We start from the raw sequence: 26020 nt of genomic DNA, 5'->3' as shown, positions 1-26020 counted from the left end.
TAATAGAATAATTTTCAGATAGCGGCATCTGGGTGGCTTAGTTAAGCGTCTGACTTTGGCTCAGGTCATGATCTCATGGTTGTGAGTTTGAGCCTCGTGTCGGTCTCTGCACAGATAGCTTGGAGTCTGGAGTCTCCTTCAGATTCTGTGTCTCCTTCTCTCTCTGTTTCCCCCCTGCCCCCTGTTCATGCTCTGTCTGTCTCTCTCTCTCTCAGAAAAACATTAAAAAGAATAATTTTCAAGTAAATTTCTTTAAATATTGGCATTTTGAGAAAAATTTGTAGGAAAGACAGCTTTAAAAGGGAGGAAATAAAATCTTGTGACTATTAGAATTAAGCCTGAAAATAAAGTGTAGCATTTCTTATTTAATTGAAAAAATTACCTTATTTTTAAATAATGGTGCTTACGTCAGATGAATCTGAATATTCTCATCTGACTGTTAGTTTCATCTTAAAATGACAATGAAAATAAATATTTCATTAAAATATTTTTGCCTTGGGGCCCCTGGGTGGCTCAGTCGGTTAAGCGTCTGACTTTAGTTCAGGCCATGATCTCACGGTTCCTGGGTTTGAGCCCTGCATCGGGCTCTGTGCTGACAGTTCAGAGCCTGGAGCCTGCTTCAGATTCTGGGTCTCCCTCTCTCTGCCCCTCCCCTGCTTTGTTTCTCTCTGTCTCTCAAAGATAAATAAATGTTAAAAAAATTTTTTTAATAAAATATTTTTGTCTTATAGCTCTCAGAAGCAACTGAGATAAAAATATCTCATTTTTTTCAATAGTAGGTAAAACATGATTTTTTAATATCAGGAGGAAAAAGGGCACAGAACCAGGCATTCCAGCACTACGTATCCTGTTGAATGTTGCAGACTTCCCGTTAGCTCTTTGGTTCCTAATGCACACAGACGGGTTGTCAACACCTCTTGGGTCCGCCATGATTCACTGCCAAGGTAATGGATGATGAGAGGAATCATTCTCTATGAGGTTCCAGCACACATGCTGCTCATTGACCCATCTATCCACAGTGGCATGGGCCAGCAGAAGAACTTGCTATTTGCTCTCTGATAACCACTTTTGTTTTGTTTCACCAGCAATGCATTATTTTCTTAGAGATTCAAAAGGCAGTTTAAAAACAAAAAGGAATGCATATAGGGCCGCTCAGTCGGTTAAGCGTCCGACTCTTCGGACTCTTGATTTCAGCTCAGCTCATGATCTCACTGTTTGTGGGTTCAAGCCCCGCATCGACCTCCACACTGATGGTGTGGAGCCTGCTTAAGATTCTCTCTCTCCTTCTCTCTCTGTCCCTCTCCCATGTGCACTCTCTCTCTCAAAAGTAAATAAAAGAATATTTAAAAAAAGGAATGAGTATAATACAAAGAACGTCTACTAGTTCCAACTAGTCATCCTTACTAAGTGATAATCAAGTTATCCAACCTGATAAAATGTAGACTGTCATACCAAATTTCATGGTCGCTGCTAAAAACACATACAATTTTTTTAGATGGACTTTATAAAATATTCCTGATTGGATGTAAATTATAAATAGGCAAGATCGTTGATTTGCCAAGCAAAGAGGAATGGACGTCTGTTTTGTGAAAAAAGACTTACGCCTCTCAAACATGAGGTAAAATTAAGACGGACGTGTCATATTTTTAGAGGGTAAAATAAGACTTAGATGGAATACTAAACTTGCTTTGGGTCAGAAATAAAGATTTCCTTTTTATAATTAACACACAGTACCTAATCTGAGTGTAGTGTTAGTCTATCCTGCTACAGGATACAGTTACTTACTATCCAGGGACCAGCAGCATAAACATCTGAAAGCTTGTTAGAAATGCAGAATTCCAGGCCTTACCCCAGACCCACTGAATCAGAATCAACATTTTAGCAGGATCCAGGTAAATCTTAGATGCATTAAACCTGAGGGTAGGTGGACACATACTAAATATTTCATACCTCCATAGGGCCCTTTACATAGGTGCCCATTTTTTTAAAAATTAAAGAAAAAAACTTTTTAATGTTTTTATTTTTGAGACAGAGAGAGACAGAGCATGAGCAGGGGAGGGGCAGAGAGAGAGGGAGACACAGAATCTGAAGCAGGCTCCAGGCTCTGAGCTGTCAGCACAGAGCCTGATGCGGGGCTTGAACTCATGGACCGTGAGATCATGACCTGAGCCAAAGTTGGACGCTTAACGGACTGAGCCACCCAGGCACCCCTAAACAAAATTGTTTTTAATGGTTATTTTTGAGAGAGGGAGAGAGACAGAGTGTGAGTGGGGAGGGGCAGAGAGAGAGAGGGAGACACAGAATTGAAGCAGGCTCCAGGCTCCGAGCTGTCAGCACAGAGCCCGACGCGGAGCTTGAACTCAAGAACCACGAGATCATGACCTGAGCTGAAGTTGGACGCTTAACCGACAGAGCCACCCAGGCACCCCCTAGGTGCCCATTTTAACAAAGGATGAAGAAATGGTGTGTAGACTGTGGAGGACACAGATTAGTCCACGCTTTAATCTAACATGGTAGATGAGACAGCAAAGTACACACAACGTTCAAAACATGCTCTTAATTGGAGATACAAATATTCAGCTGGTAAATCATACCTATTATAAATAACATTATTAGATGGGGCAAAAAGAATTCTAGAAATCAAAAAGCTTATAAATTGGGCTTAAGTTTATGCTTTTATTTTTTCAAAGAGAACTAATTATTAGACAAACCATATTCCTTTGATTTACTAAGCAAAACCACAATTGCAGCTCTTCCTCTGGTGTGGAAAAATGGCATGGAGGGTAAGCAAGGCACTTTTGGAATGAGAGAACAGATCATATCCTACCTTGGCCATGTAGTGGCCATGGGACCACAGGCAGGTTATGAACTTCCTCTGTTATGGGGGATTTCAGAAGCACCATAGTGTGGTAGTTAGGAAAGTTACCCCTGGGGCCAAATCTCAGCTCTGCTCCTTAGTAGCTTTGGGAGGATGACAACCTCTCTGTTTCTTTACCTGCATCATGGGGGATATAATGACACTCCTCTCACAGGGTTGACTATGTAAGGTATTGGGAACTGGGGCTGGCACATAAGAAGAACTCAATACATTTTAGCCATCATTATTGTCACTTCATAGTCCAGTATGTAACACAGTGGCCGGCACTGAGTAAGCCACTCAAGAAAATGTGAGGTTGAATTAGCGAGTGAAGTAAGTCGTAAGGAGAAAAAGACTAAGGTAACGTACTTAGTGTGCCTAACGAAGTATCTTTTATTTAGTAAATTCACAATAGCTGGTAGCAGTAAGATCTTTGAAATTCCAATACTCTTATGAAATGCAAACACATATTTAATTTGTTAATGGATGATACTGGTTATAAAATTAATAATCATCTCTGAGAAAACACTTACATAAATTTCATGTGATCCATGGCCTCCTAACTATGCTCCTGAACTTAAGTGATAGTCTGCCTCTAGATATCATGCAAACGATCTAATTCTAGAAGCTTGTAAGTGACAGTGGAGGTTTCAGGAAACAGTAACATGAAACACATTCATCGTAGAACTTCTTCCAGGCTTCCCTCCTCTTTAATCTGACTTCCATTCTCCCTCCCAGCTTGAAGTCTATTATCTCTTCAATGATTGATGGGTGTGGGCCACACACAGAAGCCTTTCCAACTTCCTATCTCCCCAGGTTACTGAGTAACGTGTGAGGTTAACCAAGTAGAGCTAAAGAACCTTTGTAGAATGGCTGGTGCTCATCTCCACATGCAGGAAATCATAGTTCGCTAAAAAATTATGCTAGGAGAAAAAAAGAGCCCTTGTTTGACATTTTAGGATTCGGCTTTAAAAAAGAAAATGAAGAGAAAAATGCGAAAAGATAGCTTGAAAAATATCTTTCAACCATTAACTTTCCCATTACTTTCAGTGGAAGTGAGTAATTAAACATACCCACCAGGAATTCTGGCAAAATGCAAATAGATGAAGGCATCCTTAAGAATTGCTGAGGTTCTCTGGGTCTCAGTTATTATTTCCTGCATACTTTCAAGCACAAAGTCCAGTTAAGGCTAATCTCTCACGGACAATAAGTAAGACAGGATCAGATTCTTGATCTGCAGAGCACGCGTGTGTGTGCAAAGAAAACATGCTTCCAAAGAGAGAGAGCACCAAGAGCATTCACTATGCTTTAGAAGGTTAGACAAAGAGAGTGTAAATGGCAGCCAAGAGGAGGCATGTGCAAATCCAGACGGAAGCAGAGCAAAACATGAAAAAAAAAGGGGGGGTGGGGTGGCGCGTGGGTGGCTCAGTTGGTTGAGCGACCGACTTCAGGTCAGGTCATGATCTCACAGTCTGTGAGTTCGAGCCCCGCGTTGGGCTCTGGGCTGACAGCTCAGAGCCTGGAGCCTGCTCCGGATTCTGTGTCTCCCTCTCTCTCTGCCCCTTCCCCGCTCATGCTCACTGTCTCTCTCTCTCTCTGTCAAAAATAAATAAACATTAAAAAATTAAAAAAAAAAGACGGAAGCAGAGCAGCACAAGGTCCGCAGGTGGACCAGCCACCCTGGAGCCAATAACCTGACGGGGTCAGCAGAGAGTGGTGTGAAAATCCCTCTTACATGCTTAAAAAACAAAAAGCACTTAAAAAAATTTTTTAATGTTTATTTATTTTTGAGAGACACACACAGAGAGAGAGAGAGAGAGTATGAGCAGGGGAGGAGCAGAGAGAGGGAGACAGAGGATCCAAAGCGGGCTCTGCGGTGATAGCAGAGAGTTGAATACGGGGCTCAAACTCACGACCCATGAGATCATGACCTGAAGCCAGACACTCAACCGACAGAGCCACCCAGGTGCCCCCAAAACAAAAAACACTTTAAAAATAAGGAGTAATTAATATGCAGCATCCAAATATCAGGGGGGAGCCTGGTGGGGGCAGATTGTGGCTGTGGCAAAGGTATTGTGTGTGGTATGTGTGTGTACCTGTGTGTGTGTGTGTGTGTGTGTGTGTGTGTGTGTATAGGGATCTACTCTTGAATGCTTTTTGAATTTCATGGGCCAGTAAAATTTCAAGTAATTGTTTTGCAGACAAACAAAGGATTAGCAACTTTTATTTTTTATTGCCAACATTTTCCTAGATTCCTATCTTAGCTGATATTCTCACTCAGTGAAAGCTCTTTTACCTCATGAAAGTTCTATCAGCCTAGATGTTATATGTTAGCTTGAACTGGACTTGTAAAAAGGCTTTAGTCTTTGCTTTTGACTTTCAGTTTTATTTAAAAGAGTAAAGCAGGAGAAAATGATTAGTATTTAACGCCTGAGCATTGGTTCTGAAGAAAAGTCACAATGTGCATCTTTTAAGTAGAGCTTTTATGTAGAGTTGGGGTTCTTGGACTTTTTGTGACCTACCAGAGCATTCAAATGCAACAAATAGTAAATTACACGTCAATGTCTAATAGATTACTGAATAGTTTTTCACCCCTTATTATTAAAGTTGCCCTCATATATGTTTTACACTGGCATTTCTGCAGAGTTTTATATTATGGTTAGATTACACACTCCTCTAAACCTCTTCTAAGGTCTATTGACATTTAAAAAATTTTAACCTATGAGCGATTACCGCCATTTTTATGAAGTTATTTATATCAGAGAAAGGTCATATGTAGGTAGAAGGTTTGAAGAGGTATATATATATTTGGTTACACATTTCCTATTTTTATAGCCTTTTGTCTCTATGATTTAGCTTTGACACAAAACTCTTGGCATGTTTCTGAAGCAGTCAAAGAACCTTTAAATGTCAACATCTCCTTAAACTTTAAAACTAGAGCAGTAAACTAAACATATTTTAATCATTGTAAAATTATGGACATTTGCTAGGAACAAAGGGGGATTTTGGAACAGAAATGTCGATTAAACTTACTTATAAATGAAGTCTCTCCCAAGTAACCTCTGCGTTTAAGAACGACATCTAGAAATTTGGAATCCTCATTGATCAGGTAATATTCCTTTTCAAACGAGATCCATGCCCAATTCAGACGAAAATGCTGTTTGGTTAATTTGTTTCCGCCTAGAAAACAAAAATTTAAAGGCCCCAAATTAGTGCTTTCTTGAATGAATGGCCCTAAAATTTCCACAGAGTATTTGGATGATACAACATTAAGAATCATTATAGCCACTTGGTTTGACATGCAACTCCATAATACATACCTGGAGAACAGCTTACTGTTCAGCGATTGTTGTACAGAAATTCAATAGCTGACATCCTTCATAAAATCCCTTGATCTTTAGAAGGCAAAGTGGGTAATGGGGAAGAACCACACAACTACTAGCAGCAATTTTCTTTAAACGTACACCTATCCAAGTTGCAGGACGACCCACGTTCCACAAGGTGCCACTGGAGAGCAAGTTTTCTTCTATAAAGAAGGCTTCAAGGCTCATTTGGATGTTAAAAACACACATACAACTTCACAAATACCTTTTTCTGGTTCACCGAGCAATTGGATGGAAGGCTTTAATTATAACCACTTAAGAAAAAACAAATATCCCTTCTCCGCCTCCCTTCCCACTATACTCCACTCCATTCTTTAGAGCAAACAGACAGCTCTTTTCATTGATTCCATTCTGTTCTCAAGATAAGGCTCTCTCCTCCCACCTCCCCACCAAAATGGAGCTGGCTGCCTATCAGGAGAAAACAAACTGTGTGTGATCTCTCTAATGTGAAAGCTGCTAGGCAAGGAAAATGAAAGGAGAAATGGTTATCAGCTGATCACTCTGCAGTATCCTTCCATTTCCTTTGATCTACACCAATTATTTCAGAGTAAAGTGAAGTTTATAAACAAAGGCATTGGTAATTTCTTTTAAGTCTTTCTGGAAGAGGGTGGAAAAAAGCCCAAGTAACAAACACAGCTAGAGGCACCATTTTAATTCTAATTTCTTCTTTTCTGAGTTCACGTAGAGAGAGCTACTCTAGAGAAGGAGAAACGAAACAGGAAAACATCATGATTTCAATAGACGGAGGGCAAAAAATCTGCACAAGGAGAAACACAGTGACTGAACAAGCACATGAAAAAATGTCCATCTCTGCCAGAAACTTTTAAGAAGAAAAGTTGCAGTGACTTTGAGTTATCAACCAACATGTACTGAAGATGAAAGAGAAAATACCCAGTGCAGCAGAGATTATATAGGGAAATTGGTTTTGCTGTTTATTGCTGTTTGAATTGTAAATTAGCACGAGCCTTTCAGGCAGCTACATGGCAAAATGCAGGCAAGAGACAAAAAGCTGTTCGGTTCGTACCGTTTGATCTTGTAAGTCCTTCTGTGAATTTTTGCTTCAAGAGAAGCAAAAAGATATTTGTAAGGAATCCTTCATTTCAATATTTTCTATAATAGGCACCCAAACCAAAACAACTTTTGAGTTTTTGGGGTGCATCAAATCAATGAGATACTATTGGGCCATTGAACAATAAATGTGACATTCTTAGTGGAAAACTTAAAACACCTAAAGACAGAAACACAAGGCGTTGAAGCTGTGAATGTCGTAGCTACGTAAAATGAGGCATCACAGATGTGGACCTCCTTTGTGTGTTACATGGGCAGGACTATGGACCTTTCCATGTTTTGGTTAATTTTTACAAATATAAATAGATCAGAGGGCAGGAAGCTCATCCATTTTGTCCTTAGGAACGTATCATGCCTACCATCTCCTGCACACGGTGCCGTCTTCGCGAGGAGAGCCCACGGCTGGGGCCTGAAGTGTAAGGCCTACTTCGTTTTTCATCTGCTGTCTGACTTTCAGCAAATGTCTTCCCTAGACCTCTGCTTCCTCATGTGGAGAGTCAAGGGAAGGTAATATTAATTAACGCCTGCGTCCGGCGTGAGAACGAAGGGAGATGACCCACGCAGGCGCGCGGCACGCTGTGGCGCATCGATTGCATCATTCCACAAAAGTTAGCTCGCTGGTCCCCCCCGCCACACCGCGCATGCTCACATCCAGCCCACGCGCCCCCTGCCGGACTCCAGGTAATCCGTCCGAAGTCCCCTTGCGCCTGGCTCCCCTCTGCCTGGTTCCCGCCAGCTGCCGCAGGCGTCAAGGCAGGCCTTCCTTGCGGATTTCCAGTTTGGCCTTGACCTACCCTGTCTTATCCCTGATGCACTCGCTCACTCCCAGATCCAGCCAAGAGCCCGCTGCCCCATGGATTTGCCAGCCTCAGCCACTCCTCCTGTCCCCTCTGTCCTCTGGCCTAAAATGATGGCCCATCATTCTTCTGCTCACATTTTCCACTCCTCGTAGGCTCCCTTAACCACCTCCTTCATGAAGCCTCTCCGGCGCCGACTCCAGCCTCTCATCTGGGTATGATTCACTCACAGATTCCTCTGCGGTTTTGCACGTTAGCAGACATCCCCTCATCTTGCTTAATTGTACAAATTTAATAATTGTACTACATTATACTGATTTTTGTCGGGGAGTCAGAGCGGCCATTCATACTTTTACTATTGCCAACCCTTGGTTTTATTGCCTTTAAAGATATTTAAAGACTTTTTAAGCTCTTGTGTTTATGTTCTCTTACTTGGAACATTTCTCATAGAATGTAACAGATAAGACTAGAATAGCATTTGATCACTTGCACTAACACATAAAACATTTCTGATCTTTCAACTAATTATTACAGGAAAACATCTTTGTGCCACACTTCTCTCTTCCTTCTCATTTACATTGTGGCTCCATCACGGGCCAGATTTTATTCCAAACTTCTTGTACTTCTCGTCAGGCTCTACCAAGCCATTCCTTCTTCATCCTAACATCTCCAGCCTTCTATACAGAAACATCCAGGCACACCCAACTTCTCAGCGTTTTCTGAACAAAGCCGGGGGGGTGGGGGTGCAGAGAGGGAGACACAGAATCTGAAGCAGGCTCCAGGCTCTCAGCTGTCAACACAGAGCCCAACGCAGGGCTCAAACTCACAAACCGTGAGATCATGATCTGAGCCGAAGTCGGACGCTTAATCGACTGAGCCACCCAGGAGCCCCAAACCCACAAAACCTTGAGATCGTGACCTAAGTGGAAACCAAGAGTCCGACACTTAACCAACTGAGCCATTTGGGTGCCCCACAGTAATTGTAATTATTTATCTGCATGCCTGTGTGTGCTTCTTCTAATTGTCTGACCTCCTCGGGACAGGTGCTGGTGAAATTCACCCTAGTCTCCAAGTTCCAAGTAGTGTCTGCAACACAATGAGGATTGAAGAAATCTGTGTCATAAGTATGATTTTTAGGACTAGAGTGGCTAATTTGTGACTCCTGCTTGTTTTATTCCTTTTTTATTCATAACAGTTTTCAGCTTACACAAAGCACATACTTCAGTTTTGACTTGTGACTAATAACACCTGACCTCTTTAGTAACTCTTGTGCTCAACAAATGAATTTTAGTCGACAGTTCTGAATATTTTATTCCTATCTCTTTCCCCTATATCCAAGAAGACATCACTAAACACAGTTTCTCTATTTTTCTAAATTTTTTGACACTTTTTAGCTAATTGTGAGATCTGATTCTAATCCTCTCCTTAAATATTCCAGAAAACATCACACTTCTAAATATTACATGTTTTAAGAATACTGAGTCAAGGAGGCCTTCCCTTCACACTCTGTATAAAACAGTGAGCCCTAGTACAAACCGCAGCATGCTCTAGGCCCTTTATTCTGATTAATTTTTCTCCACAGTCCTTTCCATAACCTCATATCCTATATATGTCTACTTTTGTGTCTGTTCACTTGGTCTGTCCCGATTGCAACACATGATCCAGCCCATTTTGCTTAACTGTTACAGAAACACCTACTAAATGAATTAAGACACTCTAACGTCTCCGTTGAAAGAAATTCAGTACTGCTTCACTTCTCAGGCAATATCAATGTCCTGCATAAATGTAACATAACTCTTTCAGTACTGAGTCTTTTTCTTATATTACAAAAAAAGGAATTGTTTTTAATAACGCCCTTTCTGAAATGTTCTGCATGCGTCTATTCTTAAACACTGTGTAAAGGCTTTAAACGATTACCCATGAATGTGAATCGCTGGGATTTGTATTTATCTCAATGACACCTCCAGGGGTTATTGATGACTCCAGGCCCATTTAACCCTTCCATTGCATTATGAAATAGCTTGGACGGTCTTAGGAACAGGTAACTTCATCTCTCCTTACAAATTTATAAAACTTATTATTGGGTTGGTGCTTATGTTCCGGAAAGATGAAGGTGCCAGGTTACTGGTTAATCAAGGGTTTCAGGTGACACACAGCTGAACAAGTTTGCCAGGATTTCATATGTCTGCGGCTTTGAGATTCTGTTTGAAATAAAATTCAGAAACAGTACCGAGAAACTTGGCTTTGTGAGACAGTGACATGCTCTAAGGTAATTGTTTTAGATGCTTAGCTTTCACTCTAAATCTGGGCTTTCTAAGTAGATATCTTGCTAGAGAATAGGAAGTTAAGTGTATAAAGCTTAATGCTGAATAAATTAAATGCTACATAACTTCTGATTTTTGTACATATGAATGCTACTGCATTTTGGAATTTGTAAAATCTTTTTTTTTTTTTTAATTTTTTTTTTCAATGTTTATTTATTTTTTGGGACAGAGAGAGACAGAGCATGAACGGGGGAGGGGCAGAGAGAGAGGGAGACACAGAATCGGAAACAGGCTCCAGGCTCTGAGCCATCAGCCCAGAGCCTGACACGGGGCTCGAACTCCCGGACCGCGAGATCGTGACCTGGCTGAAGTCGGACATTTAACCGACTGCGCCACCCAGGCGCCCCTGGAATTTGTAAAATCTTAGGCACTACTTCTCATGCAGGAGAGATACAGGGATCTGAGGAACTAAGCTGCCGTTTACTGTAATTCTTTTTACTAAAACTGACCTTGCACAATTGAACTCTGTATTTTATCTAAAGAATGAAAAGACCCAACATATATTCATTCATCACATGCCACATAAACTCCTCTAGCACCTTACTATATGGGAAATAAATGTTAATACTTTTAATACCAATAGCTGCAGCTTACTGAATGTGAAATTAACTTAAACTGACAATTTTTCACTTCAATTTCACTTACTGCTTATTTTACTATTTAATTTTACTTTTATTTCTGATTTTAATTTATTATTTTGCTACTTATTTCAGTTCCTAAAACAGACTCTGTCATCTGTGATGCACAAAGAATGAGTCTCAGCGTGTCACTGGAGACAAGCTAAAGTCCCTAACTGTGTCATAAATCCATACAACAGGTGCCTGCCAGCTGATAACCACACTCCCATAGGCTTTGTCCCCAAACCCTGACACTAAAGCCATTAAGGGTTTGATGAAAAGACCTCTTTTGAACTTTTCCAGCTGGTCTTTAGGGTTCTTCATTTTCTTTTTCAATGGGAACACAAGAGGTTTTTTTTTTTTTTTTTTTTTTTTTTTTTTTTTTTAGAATAACAAAGAATTGCAACCTTCAATTAGCCCTCCCTAAGAACATAGAGCTGCCTGGTTTTTCTAAAGACAAAGTATACATCTTCAATATAAAACTATTCACACCTCTGACTTGTCTTGATCAGGGTAATTTCTAGGTGCCCATTTAGCTTTGATTTTTTTTTTCAAACATATTTTAACAAATATTTTCCTTGGACAAAAGTTAGTTACTGATAGAACCTAATTCTATTGGTTAGATTTTTCTAGCTTGCTAAAATTTCATTTGCCCTCAATAAGGTTCAGACTGAAAGCTGGACTGAAAATCAAATCCATTTTTAAAAGTTGGATATTGTCCTTTATTTTTATTTATTTTTTTTTTAATTTTTTTTTTCAACGTTTATTTATTTTTGGGACAGAGAGAGACACAGCATGAATGCGGGAAGGGCAGAGAGAGGGAGACACAGAATTGGAAACAGGCTCCAGGCTCTGAGCCATCAGCCCAGAGCCCGACGCGGGGCTCGAACTCACGGACCGCGAGATCGTGACCTGGCTGAAGTCGGACGCTTAACCGACTGCGCCACCCAGGCGCCCCATGGATATTGTCCTTTAAAGCAGCAATAGAAATAGACATTTATATTAGAAAAGAGTAAGGCAACGATATTACCTAATTTACTACGAAAATTAGATAATTTGGTTTTTAAGCAGTCTTGTTCTCTTAGAAGGCAAGAACAGTGGTTAACAACCAATGCAGCTACCATCAACATCTATGTTATTAATTGTAGTGAAAATCAAAAACTAAAACTGAAATAAGGCATTTATTGTGCTTCACTTCTGTGCTAGGATGATCTTTTAAACTTTACTTTGCCTTAGAATCTTCCATACGAGAAACTTTGAGAGCTTCCGGAGCCCTGTCCTCCAGCCTTTAGTCAGGTGGATTTCACGGTTTACTGCAAACCCTGGAGGTAAAGCTGCAGTCAACTTGGCTTTGAAACATACCCTCCCCAGTCCCCCAGGAGCTGATATTCAAGTATGGGAGATGGCATAAATACATAGATAAGTGTATATGCTGAAGATTGATAAATGCTGTGGGAGAGGCACTGATAATGAGCTGTGGGAGATCACAGAGAGAAGGACTGCTTTCACCTGAGGGCATCAAAGACAAGTTCATAAAAGAAATAGTGTTTAAATGGGGCCTTAAGTACAGGGTGGTATTTGGACATTCACAGAGATTGGGGGAAGGTGTTCCTGGAAGATTAAGTCTAAGAACGGAGATAAGAAATCCAGTGAGAAGGAAACTTCAGGGAATTCAGTTTGGTAGGAGTTAGGGACATTTCCTAAATACTCACTTCCTTGCCTTCTTGTATAAGTGATTGGATAGTAAAGAAAAAGAGGAAGTGATCTCGATGCTTTAAAATCTGCCCCAAGGGTGTAATCCTGCCTCGAGGCAATCCTGCCTGACCCGGCCACCCCAGGGATGAAGAATCTGGACCTTAAAGGCAGCTGTGCCTTAGTATGACTCACGGAGCTCCCGAAAAACTGAGAGACAGACCCAGAAAAATGGTCAATAGATTTTATACTTTTGTCGACTATTTAATAATTCCAATGGTTGTTTTTGTCCGATAGTGACTTTTGATCATTGATATATCATTTTCTTCCTTCCATCCGTTGATATATCATTTCCTTCCTTCCAGCCACCCCCCGCCCCCCACATGCCACCGCATTCCCACTGCCTTAGACATTCTGAAAAAGAGGCAGCACAGGACAAAGTATCAGGTTCACAAATACAGAGACTATATAGAGAAACGTACAGAAAGAGAGGTAGTGTGCCAAAGACCCAAAGGTGGAGAGAAACAGACACAGCACGTATTGACCTCTATTGGATATGCACAGTCATATATGGTGGTCCCTTAGGCTATTCTCAGGCAAGGCACCTATAAGTTCATCTTTCATAACCAAAACCTAAATGCAGCCCAGATATCTTGGTAACTGTCTCATGAACTACAGGGAATGGAGCTCAAGCATGGATTAGTTCACGTTTTTCTGTAGGATGTAAAGATAAGAAATTGCCAGACAGGGGCGCCTGGGTGGCTCAGTGGTATAAGCATTTAACTTCGGCTCAGGTCATGATCTCCAGATTCACAGAGCCCTGCGTCAGGCTCTGTGCTGACAGCTCAGAGCCTGGAGCCTGCTCTGGATTCTGTGTCTCCCTCTCTCTCTGCCCCTCCCCCACTTATGCTCTGTCTCTCTCTCTCTCAAAAATAAATAAAATGTAAAACAAAATTAAACAAACAAAAAAAAAAAGAAGTTGCCAGATAAGGTGAAGGCAGAGACGGAGCTGACAAATAGACCAACATTCACAATTAGAAGCCAGATCACAATTCGCTTTACCACATGTAGTTTTGTTCCTTAGAAACGTGATTTCATTGAGTACATACCCATGATGGGTATAAGATGCGTACATATACCCATGATGGGTATATGTGTACATGAGATTCCAAAGAGCTGAATTCCTACCCATGTACTCTACCAGAGGTTGATGTACAGTTGATGCCCATTCATTATTCCTGGATTCTGTATTCGCAAATTGGTCTACTCACTAAAATTAATTTGTGACCCCAAAATCAGCACTTGCCAGGCTTTTTGCTCGTTTGTGGACACTTGCCGAGTGCCTTGGAAGAATCTGCATCACCAGATTCTCTGCCTTCGTGTTTCATACTGTAAACTAGTGTCCTTTTCACAGCCTACTTAGTGCCCCCCCCTTCCACATTGTTGTGCTTTGTGTTGGTAATTTCACTGATTAAAATATCACACAATCATAGCGCCACAGTGCAGCTCAGTGTTCCTGAGCAAAGAAAGCTGTGATGCCCTACGGAAAAAATACACGTGTTAGGTAAGCTTGTTCACATATAAGTTATAGAGCTGTTAGCTGTGAGCTTACTGTTAATCAATCTACAGCATGTACCAAATAAGGTATCTTTAAACGGAAACACACACCTAACAGGGTCACGTATTGATTTGGATAATAAAACGTCGTGACCAGAGGCTCACAGGGAACCTTACTCTGTGTTTCTCCTAGGAGCTATCACTCAGCATTGGCAGTGATTTTACAGAGTATGACTACCGCAAATAACAGAAATCAGTTGTATTGCCTCAAAACAAGCTACAATAAGTCATCCTTCTGGGACAAGATAAAACGGAGCATAAGGATTGGAAAAGTGTTCCGCCTCCACACACATCTCACCTCCCTTTAGCCAACCCTTTCCGTGGCACGTGATCAGGAGTGTGAATGGAAAAGAGCCGTCAGTGCATTGTCGGGTGGGCAGCCTGGCCATCTGGACCCAGTAGCACTAATAGCAGTAAAGGGTAAAGGGGATACCGGCTCCTGCGTGGCTATCCTGCCACAATCAGAATGGACAGCAAGAATTCATAGGCTAATTTTTTTAAGTAGGCTCATGCTCAACGTGGGGCTCTAACTCACAGCCCGGAGATCAAGAGTCTCATGCTCTACCGACTGAGCCAGCCAGGGGCCCTGATAATTTTTAGCCTAGAGGAAAATAATACACATGGGATGAGTTCTGATGCACAATAACTCCTAATCCTGCTAGATTCTAATTATCTTAGACTCATTTGTCCTGGGGATATCGGTTCAAGCACAGCCCCCATCTGGGATTCATGCCTATTTATGCTTGTTTGGGGAACGGGAGTAACAGACCTCATGCAGGCTGATTTTTTGGGGCTATGAGGAGCCACTGGAGAGAGAACTCATTGTAATAGAGAGGGATGTGTCAGGCGCAATGATGTAGACTCTGTACAAAGTCTTAAATATCAGAGCAAAGGAGAGATTCAGAGCACAGTGTAAGGGTGTTTGTTACTCATCTCTAATTCATGCCCGGGCTCCCAAATGAATGTTTGGTTCCCGTGAAAAGAGAAAACCGTAAGTGGAAATGGAAAGAGTTACCTGATCACCCTCATTCGTACCAGGTTCCAAGCAGCACTCTTTTGGATATCCTGGTCATTGGATACACAACACAGGGAAAAGTTCACCACGGAGCTCTGGCGCCCACTCCTGGTGGCTCCTGGGGCCATAGGCAGGTCCCAGCTTTGGGGCGGCTGGACCTAGGGACTGGGACTCCAGGCAGAGCTATGGCAACATTGTGGGACTGAGCTTCTCGTGAACACCGACCCTTGAGCAGAAGCATGGGCTTGAGCGACCAGCATTGGCACAACACTGACCAGTCATAGGAGATCCTGGCCAAAAACAACTGGAACTCACGCCAGCACAGGTATAAGTGGGCTGAATGTCAGCTCTGCACTGGAGACCCTGAAATTACATGGAGAATCGGGCTGGACACAATGGGGCCAAGAAGTCAAGGTAATTTTGGTAATACACACATTATCTCAACGCATGTCACAATAACCCTGCCAATTAGGCATTTCTACGTTCTATGGAGGAAGAAAATACCGTCAGGCTAAATTATATGCTTTAACTTGCTGGGTGTGTCATAGATCTAGGATCCACATTCAGCCTGCTGGTATTTTGTACTTCCTCTGAGGAAGCAGATTACTTCATTTGGGTCTGCATTCTATTTACAGATGACTCGAGCTTAATTTTCATTTGCTGTAATTTAATTAATAAATGAGTGCTATAGAACAGAAGCAAACGTGATGTTCTGAGTGTTTCCCACCACCAGCAGCAAACCTTCTCATGCTAATGAGTAGTGAGGCAGACAAATGGTAAGAATTAAGTGGGAGAACAAAGGGTGTAAGGGACAGTGTCCAAAAATTTGAGACTGAATCCTAGAAAAATTAACAGAAGCTAAGAGTAAGACCCCCCTGTTTTATGAATGAATATGGGGACACAGCCAAAAGTTGGGGAAGCTGGTAGGAAAACACTTCCAGGCTGAATGATGTGCTCCATCAGGCCACATCTGGGCCAGAGTGGCAAGTCTGAGCCTGTGGGAATCCTCCAGGTTTCATTAGGCGTGTTCCCCTCCCCCCAACTCCATCCTCCCCCTCCCCCACCCCTGCCTCAAAGGAAAGAACTTACTTTCAGGCTCTGTAACAAAAAGAAAAAGAAAAAGAGGGAACCTCCTAACCTCAGGCTTAAAAAAAATATTTCCTTAATCTAAACTTGATTTAACTGTGCAATACTTGGCTTTCTTAATTAGAAGTTTAAACCCAGTGGAATGAATGCCTTCACTGTTGGTATGCACGGCCAGGATGAGGAATTCAGGTGTACATCTACAGAAGACAAAGGACAAAGCAAACATATAATTGCAAGGTAAGCTCTCATGTACAGCATGCACGTTACCAGATGATCACGTGCGATCTAAATTAAAAGCTAACTTAGTCATCTTAATGCTGTACTTTGAGTGGCCAAGGAAACTTTGTTCTGAAAATGAAAGTGTGATACCGTATTTTAAACAAGAACACACACTAATTCAAGAAGCCATTATGCAGATGAATACAACCATAAACCGCAAGCATTTTGGAACAAGAATGAGGCCTGGGCTGCAAATTTGCATATTTTCTCACTGCCGAATTTTACCAAGATCCAGAAAGCTGTGATTTCATCAAGATTACCAAGCAGCCATGTGCAGAAGAGGAGTGAGTTCCCAGGGGTTTTCAGGTCTAGTCTGGTGGACTTTTGATTTAATAAACTATGATATGATTTCAAATATATTCTTCAACATAAGATCGTAGAACTTGTGTGCTTAAAACATTATGAAATAGTATGAAATATATATACAATTTAAAATTTAAAATTATATATATATATACACACACAATTTAAATTTAAATTTTAAAGGGGGCTTAATTATTTCTCATTAAAGCAGCCCAGAAATAACTTTCCATCCTATTTTTCCCATTAACACATAGAATTAAAAAAAAAAAAAAACCCCAAACCCTGTACTTTCACAGAAACAATACCTGCTCTATCAAAAGCTGAGTTCAGTTTTGTCAAGAAGATCCACACCCTCTCCTGCCTCTGGGGAAAGGAAAAAGTACATAACAAAACACCTGGTGCAGTAAGACTTCTTGCGAGCACCGCCTGAAGCAACAAATTATATAAATTTATTAGATCTCTGGCAACACATTCTTAAAATAAATTTAATAGCCTTAAGGTCTCTGTTCAAACCAGAGTCTAATTCCTTTTGTGGCGCCAGACATCTCCCCCCACCCCATGGAAACTCTACGGGGAAATGAAAGGGGTGCTCCCAGCACCTCTCTGAGTAACCGGTTCAGCACCATTTAGTTAATTCCCTGGGAAGTGCGGTTGTTTTTCTAATTCCTGTTTGTATAACAGCACCATGCACACACACGGCCATTGCAATTAACGGGGATTACAGCTGGAGCTGTAGTTTGGATTATCGTTGGAAAATGCTGTATCCACGTTGAGACAAAAATATAAAAGAGAATAAAATCCCAGAAGTACCTGGATCCGTTAAAAACAAAACAAAACAAAAGAAGAAGAAATCTTCTTTCACCTGAGTTGTTTCTATTGCTACAAACATTTAAATTTAATGGCTGGGAAGGAGGGATCAAGAAGGAATGACAGCATAATAGCCATTCTACGAATTACAATATCATGAGCAAATTTTAACTCCGAATCCTAGAATATTGGAGCTAACAGAGATCACCCCAAAGATACTTTAGAATTAGTCTGCTGTTATTGTTGTTTTTAAGTCTTGAGTTGGGACACGTGTTCCTAGGTCTATTTGTTCTCAGAAACAAAATCAAGGTTTGGATGTTTTAGATTTCTAGACTTAAAATTTAAAAGAAATACGTGGAATCACGTCTAGTTTCCTGGCTGTTGCTCCTGTGACAAACTAAAAAAAGCCTTGTCTTTGAGGTCTGTCAAGGAAGGAAGGAGAGAGGGAAGGAGGGAAGCAGGAAGGGGAGAGAGAGGGGGGCGGTGGGGAATGAAGTAGACGGCCTTCAACGCAGTATGTTTGTTTTTCACATTTTCTTTTCATTTATTTCAGATTAATTTTACAAAGCTAGCTTTTGTACTTAACCTGTGTATTATTTAATTAGTCAAAACCCTTTGGTGACTGCTCTGATCCCTTTAAAATTATTCCAGTGCTACAAATAGAGCCCTCTTTGGTGATTTTACTGTCTCTGATTAACATAAAAGCCATTCTTTTAAATATTTAGCTGCTAAAGAAAAAAAAACACAATAAACATAAAGACAAGCTGGTATGGTCTCAGAGCACGAAACCTTGTAGGAAAAAGATTCAGCCAACATACAGCAATACAACAGTGGTTTTTGTTTGTTTGTTTTTTGTTTTGTTTTGTTTTGTTTTGTTTTTTTGAACAGACTCACAGCACAGTTATTAAGTAGAATGATGGTTCACACACAGTCCCTTCTGTAAGATTTAGACTCTAGTATGGAAGGCAAACCAAATACCCTACATTAGTTATTAAACAAAATGTAAGGTAAACCAGTGAGTATGCAGTACCTGGGGCTCAGAGGAGGGAAGAGAAGATGTTCAGGAGGGGAGACCACCAAAGGCATGGCACGAGGGATACGGAAGAGGGACCTCAAAGGACGGTGTCCCTTTAAGGGAAAGGAATCACAAGAAAACAGGTGTAGGAGAACAGCAAGGTGTGTAAAAGTTCAGCTCTGTGGGGTCTGCAGAAGCAAAGTGGGGAAGGAGGAAATAACCTGGAAAGTGAGGGATTGATGACGGGGTAGAAAAAGACATAATCTGAATTCTGCTTAAGAAATATTAACTTGGGAGGCACCTGGGTGGCTCAGTCAGTTAAGTGGCCGACTTCGGCTCAGGTCATGATCTCGCAGTTTGTGAGTTCGAGCCCCACGTCGGGCTCTATGCTGACAGCTTAGAGCTTGGAGCCTGCTTCGGATTCTGTGTCTCCCTCTCTCTGCCCTCTCCCTCTGCTTTCTCAGAGCACATGCTCTGTTTCTCTCTGTCTCTCAAAAAATGAATAAAAATGTTTAAAAATAAAAAAAGAAAGAAATATTAACTTGGTAGAATTATTTAAGGATTCATTAGGATAAACAGAGACTAGGAATCAAAGATACCATTCACAAATAGCCCCCAAATGCTCCCTGAAATGGATGCTCTGCCAGGGGAAGAGAAAATTTGCATTATGATACAAATGAGTCTATAAATATTGCCGTAAGAAAAATAAAAATCTTCTCCTCAATAAAATGGCAATCCTTAGAATATTAAAATTTACCTTTGAACAAATCAAATGCCTAACCAAAGATGCCCACCGTAAACAGCCAATATCATGAATACTTGAACTAGAAGATTGGACATAGCTTTTGCCAAACTGCCATATCAAATAACTCCTTCTTATTAAAATTCTTTTGGCAACTAACTCTGTATGGATGGAAGTCAAGAAAGAAGAAGGACCCTATCTTTCACTGAATTTTAATAAAAATTTTTAGTAAGTATGGTTTAGAAAGACCCTGATGTCTTTTTAAAACTGAAAACTTTGTATTGTGTTTCAAAATAATTTACAACTGGGATATTCTTGCTTTCAAACTAAACGTAACTTTCTGGTGAGAAAAAGTTGGGTGTTTAATTTGCTACTTCTGTCTGTTTAAAGACAATTACTCTTTTTACTGAGAGAAAAATGTATTATTGTAAACCAGAAGCCATTATTAGTAGCAATGATAAGTTATTTCAATGATCCTTCAATGGCCATCTCAGTTAAAAACTTTTTTTTAAATTTTTACTTTTTAAGTTTCCTTATTTATTTTGAGAGAATGTGAGCTTGAATGGGGGAGGGTCAGAGAGTGAGAATCCCAAGCAGGCTCCACACTATCAGTGCGGAGCTGCTGTGGGACTTGAACTCAGGAACCATAAGATCATGACCTGAGCTGAAATCAAGAGTCGGATGCTGAACTGACTGAGTCACCCAGGTGCCTCTGCATTAAAAACTTTTAAATAAACATTGCCAGCAAGCTTGATGAGTAATTTTCATAATAACAAACCAGGATGAGAAACTAAAACCTTTATTTGAGGTCTTACAATTTAGGCATGAACTTAGGGGTTGGAAACTCAGGCCCTATTTAAATATGCATAAAATCTGATAGTTCTAAGAATTTTTTTTTCTTTTTTTAGTCCTTAAGAAAATGGTGTAAAGTACTTTAAGAGCTCATTTATTTTGAGCAATAAAAAGAAACAATGGCTAGATTTCTTGGGGGCATTTTGGACCTAAGTGTCTATTTGGTATAAATCCACAGGCTAAAGTTTCTTTCTCTCTCTTTCTCTCTCTCTTTCTTTCCATCTCTCTCTATATATCTATCTCAACTTAAAAAGAAAGTGAGGATCCATTTGACAAATTCTTTTAGGCCAAGATAAACCATACAAGTCATAGTATAAACAAGTAGTTCTCGGTTTGGGGGTGGGCTGGGGGAATACATGATTCCCCCATGGGAATACATGTACCCTTGTGGGTACATTGGACAATGTTGGGAGATATTTTTGGTTGTCATAATAAGGGGGAGGGAGAGGTGCCTAGCCAGTGGTGCCTTGTGTGTGGAAGACAGGGAGGCAGGGACTGAAAAATGCGCTGGACAGTCAGATCTCTGCCCCACCAAAAAGAATTAGAATGATCTGGCCCAAAACGTCAATCATGCTATGGAAAAACTCTGGTCTAGACTTATCATATATATATGATATGCATATTATGTTATGTTATATTATATTATTATAATATATGTATATATAATATGTATACACACACACTCATACAACTTAACATAAACATATTATCTGACTTTGTAAATTCCACGCTTTCTTATGAATTGATAATACATGTAGTCCCAGGACGAACATGACTCTTCTTACATACATATGCAGAACGTTTCAAAGCCATCATGGATGTGGAGAAGTTTCTAGGACAAAGATTTTATGTTCTTGTTGCAGGAAGTAGCTGAACCAGTCGTTTTCCTGTGCAGTCAAAATTTGTGGATAATCCTCTGGGAAGTCAGGAGTGAGGATCTTGAGAAATCACCAACTTGTGATAAAAACTGTCACCAAACTGTGACATACCAAACTGTGTCAAAGTGACAGTGCATGCATGATTTAGATTTTAGTATGAAATCAAATATGTGGGTAATGATTTCCATTCCAGAGCTTTTCAGCAGATTAGGCTTCCCTAGAACACCTCTGAGTGAAGAGTAGGATATGGGAGGGCTTCCCGTGGTGATTGTAGGAAGGCAAACCTGGACACTGAATACAGGCCATCCAGCTTTCCATGCCCTTCCAGAACTGAAAGGAGAATCACTGCATATTCCAATTCATGTGTGTGCTAGTGTGCACACACGTACACGTGTGCACGTGCACACACACAGATCCTTACTTTTGCTTTTACAAAGAATGAAAATATTGTCTGAAACGTTCTCCAAAAATATAGAACGTACAGCCATTTATGTAGCTTTCCACTGAACAATTTAGGAAAACATTTCCCAAAATGTGTTTTTTCAAATCTTGTTTTTCCTGTCTGTTCCTAGATATTAAAAAAAAAAATCACTGAGTCAACCAGAAGAGAAATGTCCTGGGATTAAGCTATGTATACAGAATTCTTTACTCTCACATGTCTTAGGGACTTCGATATGGGAATGTGCTCTAAGCATGTATGGGAGGGATAGTGCATGTGGCACTACCCAATCTCATCTCACCAGGGAACCCAGTTTTCAAGGTACTGGGTGAGACTCTGTCCTATAGAATGTCTGTTGGGACAAGATGGCTCTGGGTACAAACCATTTAAAATCTACATATGAGCAGAGAGTCTTGTATAGCATCAATCGCATCCAAGTAATATAATTTTCAATTGCCGACATTTGACACCAAAAGTTGGGATTGCATTTTATAGTCTTGAGGAACAAAACCAATAAAATGAAGTCATTTGCCCCCTTTTCTGTCAGCTGTACAAATTCTGGTTCAAGACACTTCCATTCCCTAATCTAAATGGCAAAGTAAATACATGAGGTTGTAGAATACCAACAAAACCAAAGTTAAGTTCACATAAACCCAACGGACTACTGGTATACTTGTTCCGGAGAGACCACAGGGACTGGTGGAGATGCTTTGCTTTTTTTGTGGTTGAACAGGATAGTGTCCCAGCCATGTTTTTTAATTAGTCAAATGCGGGATCAGATGTCACAGGAGACAAAGATTAGGATTTTGGCCAGTTCCAAAAAACGCAGCTGAAATCACCAACAACGTACAACGAGCCATGTCAGCCTCCCATTTTTTTTGAGTTGGATCTTACTCCCTGTGGATATTTGAACCCTATGATCTGCCCAGCTCTGATAAGGGATTTTAAAGGCTTACTAAAAAGAATGCTTCTGAAGCTATTAAAACAACCGGCACGGGAAGAACTGACTAAGCCGGGTTTTAGAAAGAGGATAATGCTGCAACAAAAACGTTAAGGCTGATAAACAGATAAAAAATCTGAAAGCACATTGTTCCCTCGTCTGCACTTCTTCCTCACCCTGATCGGTAACTACTTCCCATGAGAATGGGATAAATGCTGTAGCTCGGCACTCATCAATTTTAGAAGGGAGCAGAAAGACATCTTTGAGTCAACGACTCACGTCTCAACTGGTTGCCGTCCAGTTCTGTTGGAAAATATCTTTCATTCACTGAAGAACCCAAAGAAGATGGAAAATGTTAATTAACGCCACTACTGGGTCATATATGTATGGAACTGTATGTATATCAGGTGCTCTGGAGATTTAGGGCAACACATGAATATACGTATAGGCGTATGTGTATGTTTTATACACACACACACACATACGCATATACATATATATCCACTTTGGGCCGTCAAGAAACTGACACTGAAAATCCTTACAAGATAAAATTTATACAAACAGAAAACCAGATCATGAGAACCCTTTAAAGAATAAGAAGAAAATGATCTTTGAGGAATATAGAAGATTCTCAAAATGGTTTCTTAAGAGAGGAAAATCTCATAATACGTGTTAGCACCTAAGGATAACAAAGTGAATGAAATGTGGGGAACACCATATTTCTTCCCTTTTTTACTGTCCTGTGTCAGTATGGGAGGGTCAGGATCGGTAGGTGGTGAGACTCTAATAGGATATACCTGATAGACATTACAGAAGCTGGACTCAGTGAATCTGAACAAGGGAAATGGACGGAACTGCCCTAGCTTGTACTCTCAAGGTCTGAATTAAGATATCTGAGCTCGTATGGAAAGCTACACCTGGCCAGTATTTGGAATTCTGCCCTGGTTTCCACCAAGGACCCAGGCACAACTGCCAAATAGGCAGAGTTTGTGCACCTCCTGTGTTGGTAAATTCCTCTTCCACACCTTCGCTCGTTCTCTGGAGTACTCAGATCCCTTTCTGGCCATTTAAAGCCCTCACTCCTTGCGTGTTGGCCCTTCAGCTCTGCATTTTCCTTCTTTCCTCCTAGCCTCAGTTATAAACCCCTGTACGTAAACATTGTCAGGTATAGGACAACTTGTCTTAATTCAGTTATTTGGCCTAAAATATGCATGATTTTATCTTTGCGACGTTTCTTCTAAATAAGGGGCTTTTTGACATTATTCTTCTGCCAGAGGAGACATTTTTAAGGATGGACATTCCACTAATTGTTGCCGACTCTAGACCATTATTCTTGGTTAGTCGGCCAGGGAGTTTAGAGCATTTACTCCTTGGAAGAAGAATCCCATGATTGGTTTACTTCATCTTTCCACCACCACCCACCGGCCTGTCCCCACCCTTCGCCTCTGTCATTTCTAGAGAGAATTGTGGCTAGAAAAATGATTTTGAGTGTCATGAATATAAATGTGGACACTCTGATATGTTTTGGCAAAATCTGGACCACAGCCTTATTTCTTGTTGTGGTCAACATACCTACACGGTATTGCAGCTCTTTCTTTGGGAAAAGTCTGAAGACGTATGATAGCTTCGATAGTGCCCACGTTTCTTTTTCTACTTAGGAACTTGTTTACAGGCCTCATCAAAAAAATCCAACAGTCCTGGGATGTCGTTATGAAGAAAAAAGTCGAGATTTTGAACTTATTTTTAGGGTTCCTAGTTAGCATCAATTATGTAAAGGCCAAGTTAGGACGGATGAGTAGAGATGAAGGAAACTCTTAAGAGTTCTACAAAACAAGATACCCCTGAACACCTGGGAATGAGTATTTGTGCTGTCTTCAGTGAGACAAGATTCCCTCATGTATATGGTACAGGGATCACGAGAGTGAGAAACGGGACTGGATTCCTCATACAGGTGGATCGTGCAGGCTCGAACGTGTACATTACCAGAATGTGAACTTGGCACAGGGCCCCAAACAGAGGCTAGCCGTAAAGAGCCAGGAAGAGAAGAAGGAGAAATGAGGTAGGCAAGCAAGCACACTCAGGAAGAAAATTCCCGCTTTTGCCCCCAGCTCTGTTCTAAAGATATGGATAATACCCCGGCACTGACCGTCTGTTTTCCTGGTTTCAATCTGTGCCTCTTATATATTGGATTAAAAGAAAAACCGAGCTTTTCTATGGACAGGATTTATATAAGGGATCTGAGATAACAGTGACTGGATTGGTGTGCCAGCCTAGACTTCTTCGGTCACTAGAGTTCTCGAGAAGGGGGCAAATTATGACAACTATTTTTAAATTTTCAAGTTTATCCCTTTTTAAAAGACAAAATATGGGAAAACCACAGAGGAACGATGGAAGTGAGCCTGGTGTTTCCAGGGAGCTGATTAAGCACCAAGCCAGAACTTTATAAGTAGTCGTGCCAGAATGAAAAAAATGTATATATATGAAATGTTAGGGAATATACCCAAAGATTTTAACTATGGCATGAAGTCCAAATAACTTTATTTAAATGAGGTATGTTTCAAGATTGACTTTGCAGCCCAGATTGGAACTTCCTATGAAGATGTATCACAAAATATGAATAGCATGTGCAACAACGCTTTTCTTTCTGTCTTTTCTTTCTTTCTTTCTTTCTTTCTTTCTTTCTTTCTTTCTTTCTTTCAAGTTTTTTATTTAAGTTCTAGTTAGTTGACATATAGTGTGATATTGGCTCCAGTGCTCATCCCAACAACACTTTTCTTCTTAAAATAAAAAATACACTTTAAAAAGAATTTATAATAATTGAATTAGATTAAAACCTGGTGAATTTGTGAATATTTACCCTCCCCCCCCCAATCTTGCAGATTCCTTATACTATGTGTGTTCCTTATAGTTCTATTTTCTTTGTTGGTATCACCTTAATATATGAGGATTGCTGGGCCATTCTCCCTAATTAATATTTTATTGGCCATGAATGAATTTGCTTTAGAAAAACACAAGCTGTAATCTGAATGTATACAGTTCGGCTTCTAGTGAGAAATAGGTAATTCAGGGAACTTCAATGTCACGTTGGCTTATGTAAAACTAAATAAATAATGGTTGTGATGATTTGTTACTGCATCGGTGCATCTGTGAGGACAAGTACTGTTGCAAATCTTCCTAATGCCTGGAGAAGGATGGTGGCATTCCTTTTTAATTAAAGAGTTGACATCTATAGAATTATTTGGGATTATTTTAAATTTGGTAACAAGTTGGGGTCATTCAAAGAAGAGCTAAGGTTTGCCACTAATCTGT

At 40.5% G+C, this 26020-nt stretch overlaps 1 protein-coding gene across 2 annotated transcripts in view; it reads right to left on the bottom strand.

Moving 5' to 3' along the window:
- Window positions 1-26020, bottom strand: part of FREM2 (FRAS1 related extracellular matrix 2) — a 168884-nt gene that overhangs the window by 87400 nt on the left and 55464 nt on the right. For both annotated transcript variants that reach the window (XM_045474818.1, XM_045474824.1), the window contains exon 3: window positions 5891-6037. In XM_045474818.1, the coding sequence (XP_045330774.1) occupies window positions 5891-6037 (147 nt within the window). The remainder of the gene's footprint in view (window positions 1-5890; window positions 6038-26020) is intronic.

This window comes from Leopardus geoffroyi, chromosome A1, assembly GCF_018350155.1.
Source record: "Leopardus geoffroyi isolate Oge1 chromosome A1, O.geoffroyi_Oge1_pat1.0, whole genome shotgun sequence".
Classification (NCBI taxonomy): Eukaryota; Metazoa; Chordata; class Mammalia; order Carnivora; family Felidae; genus Leopardus; species Leopardus geoffroyi.
The sequence above is the reverse complement of the archived record's forward strand: the minus strand, read 5'-3'. Positions and strand labels throughout refer to the sequence as shown.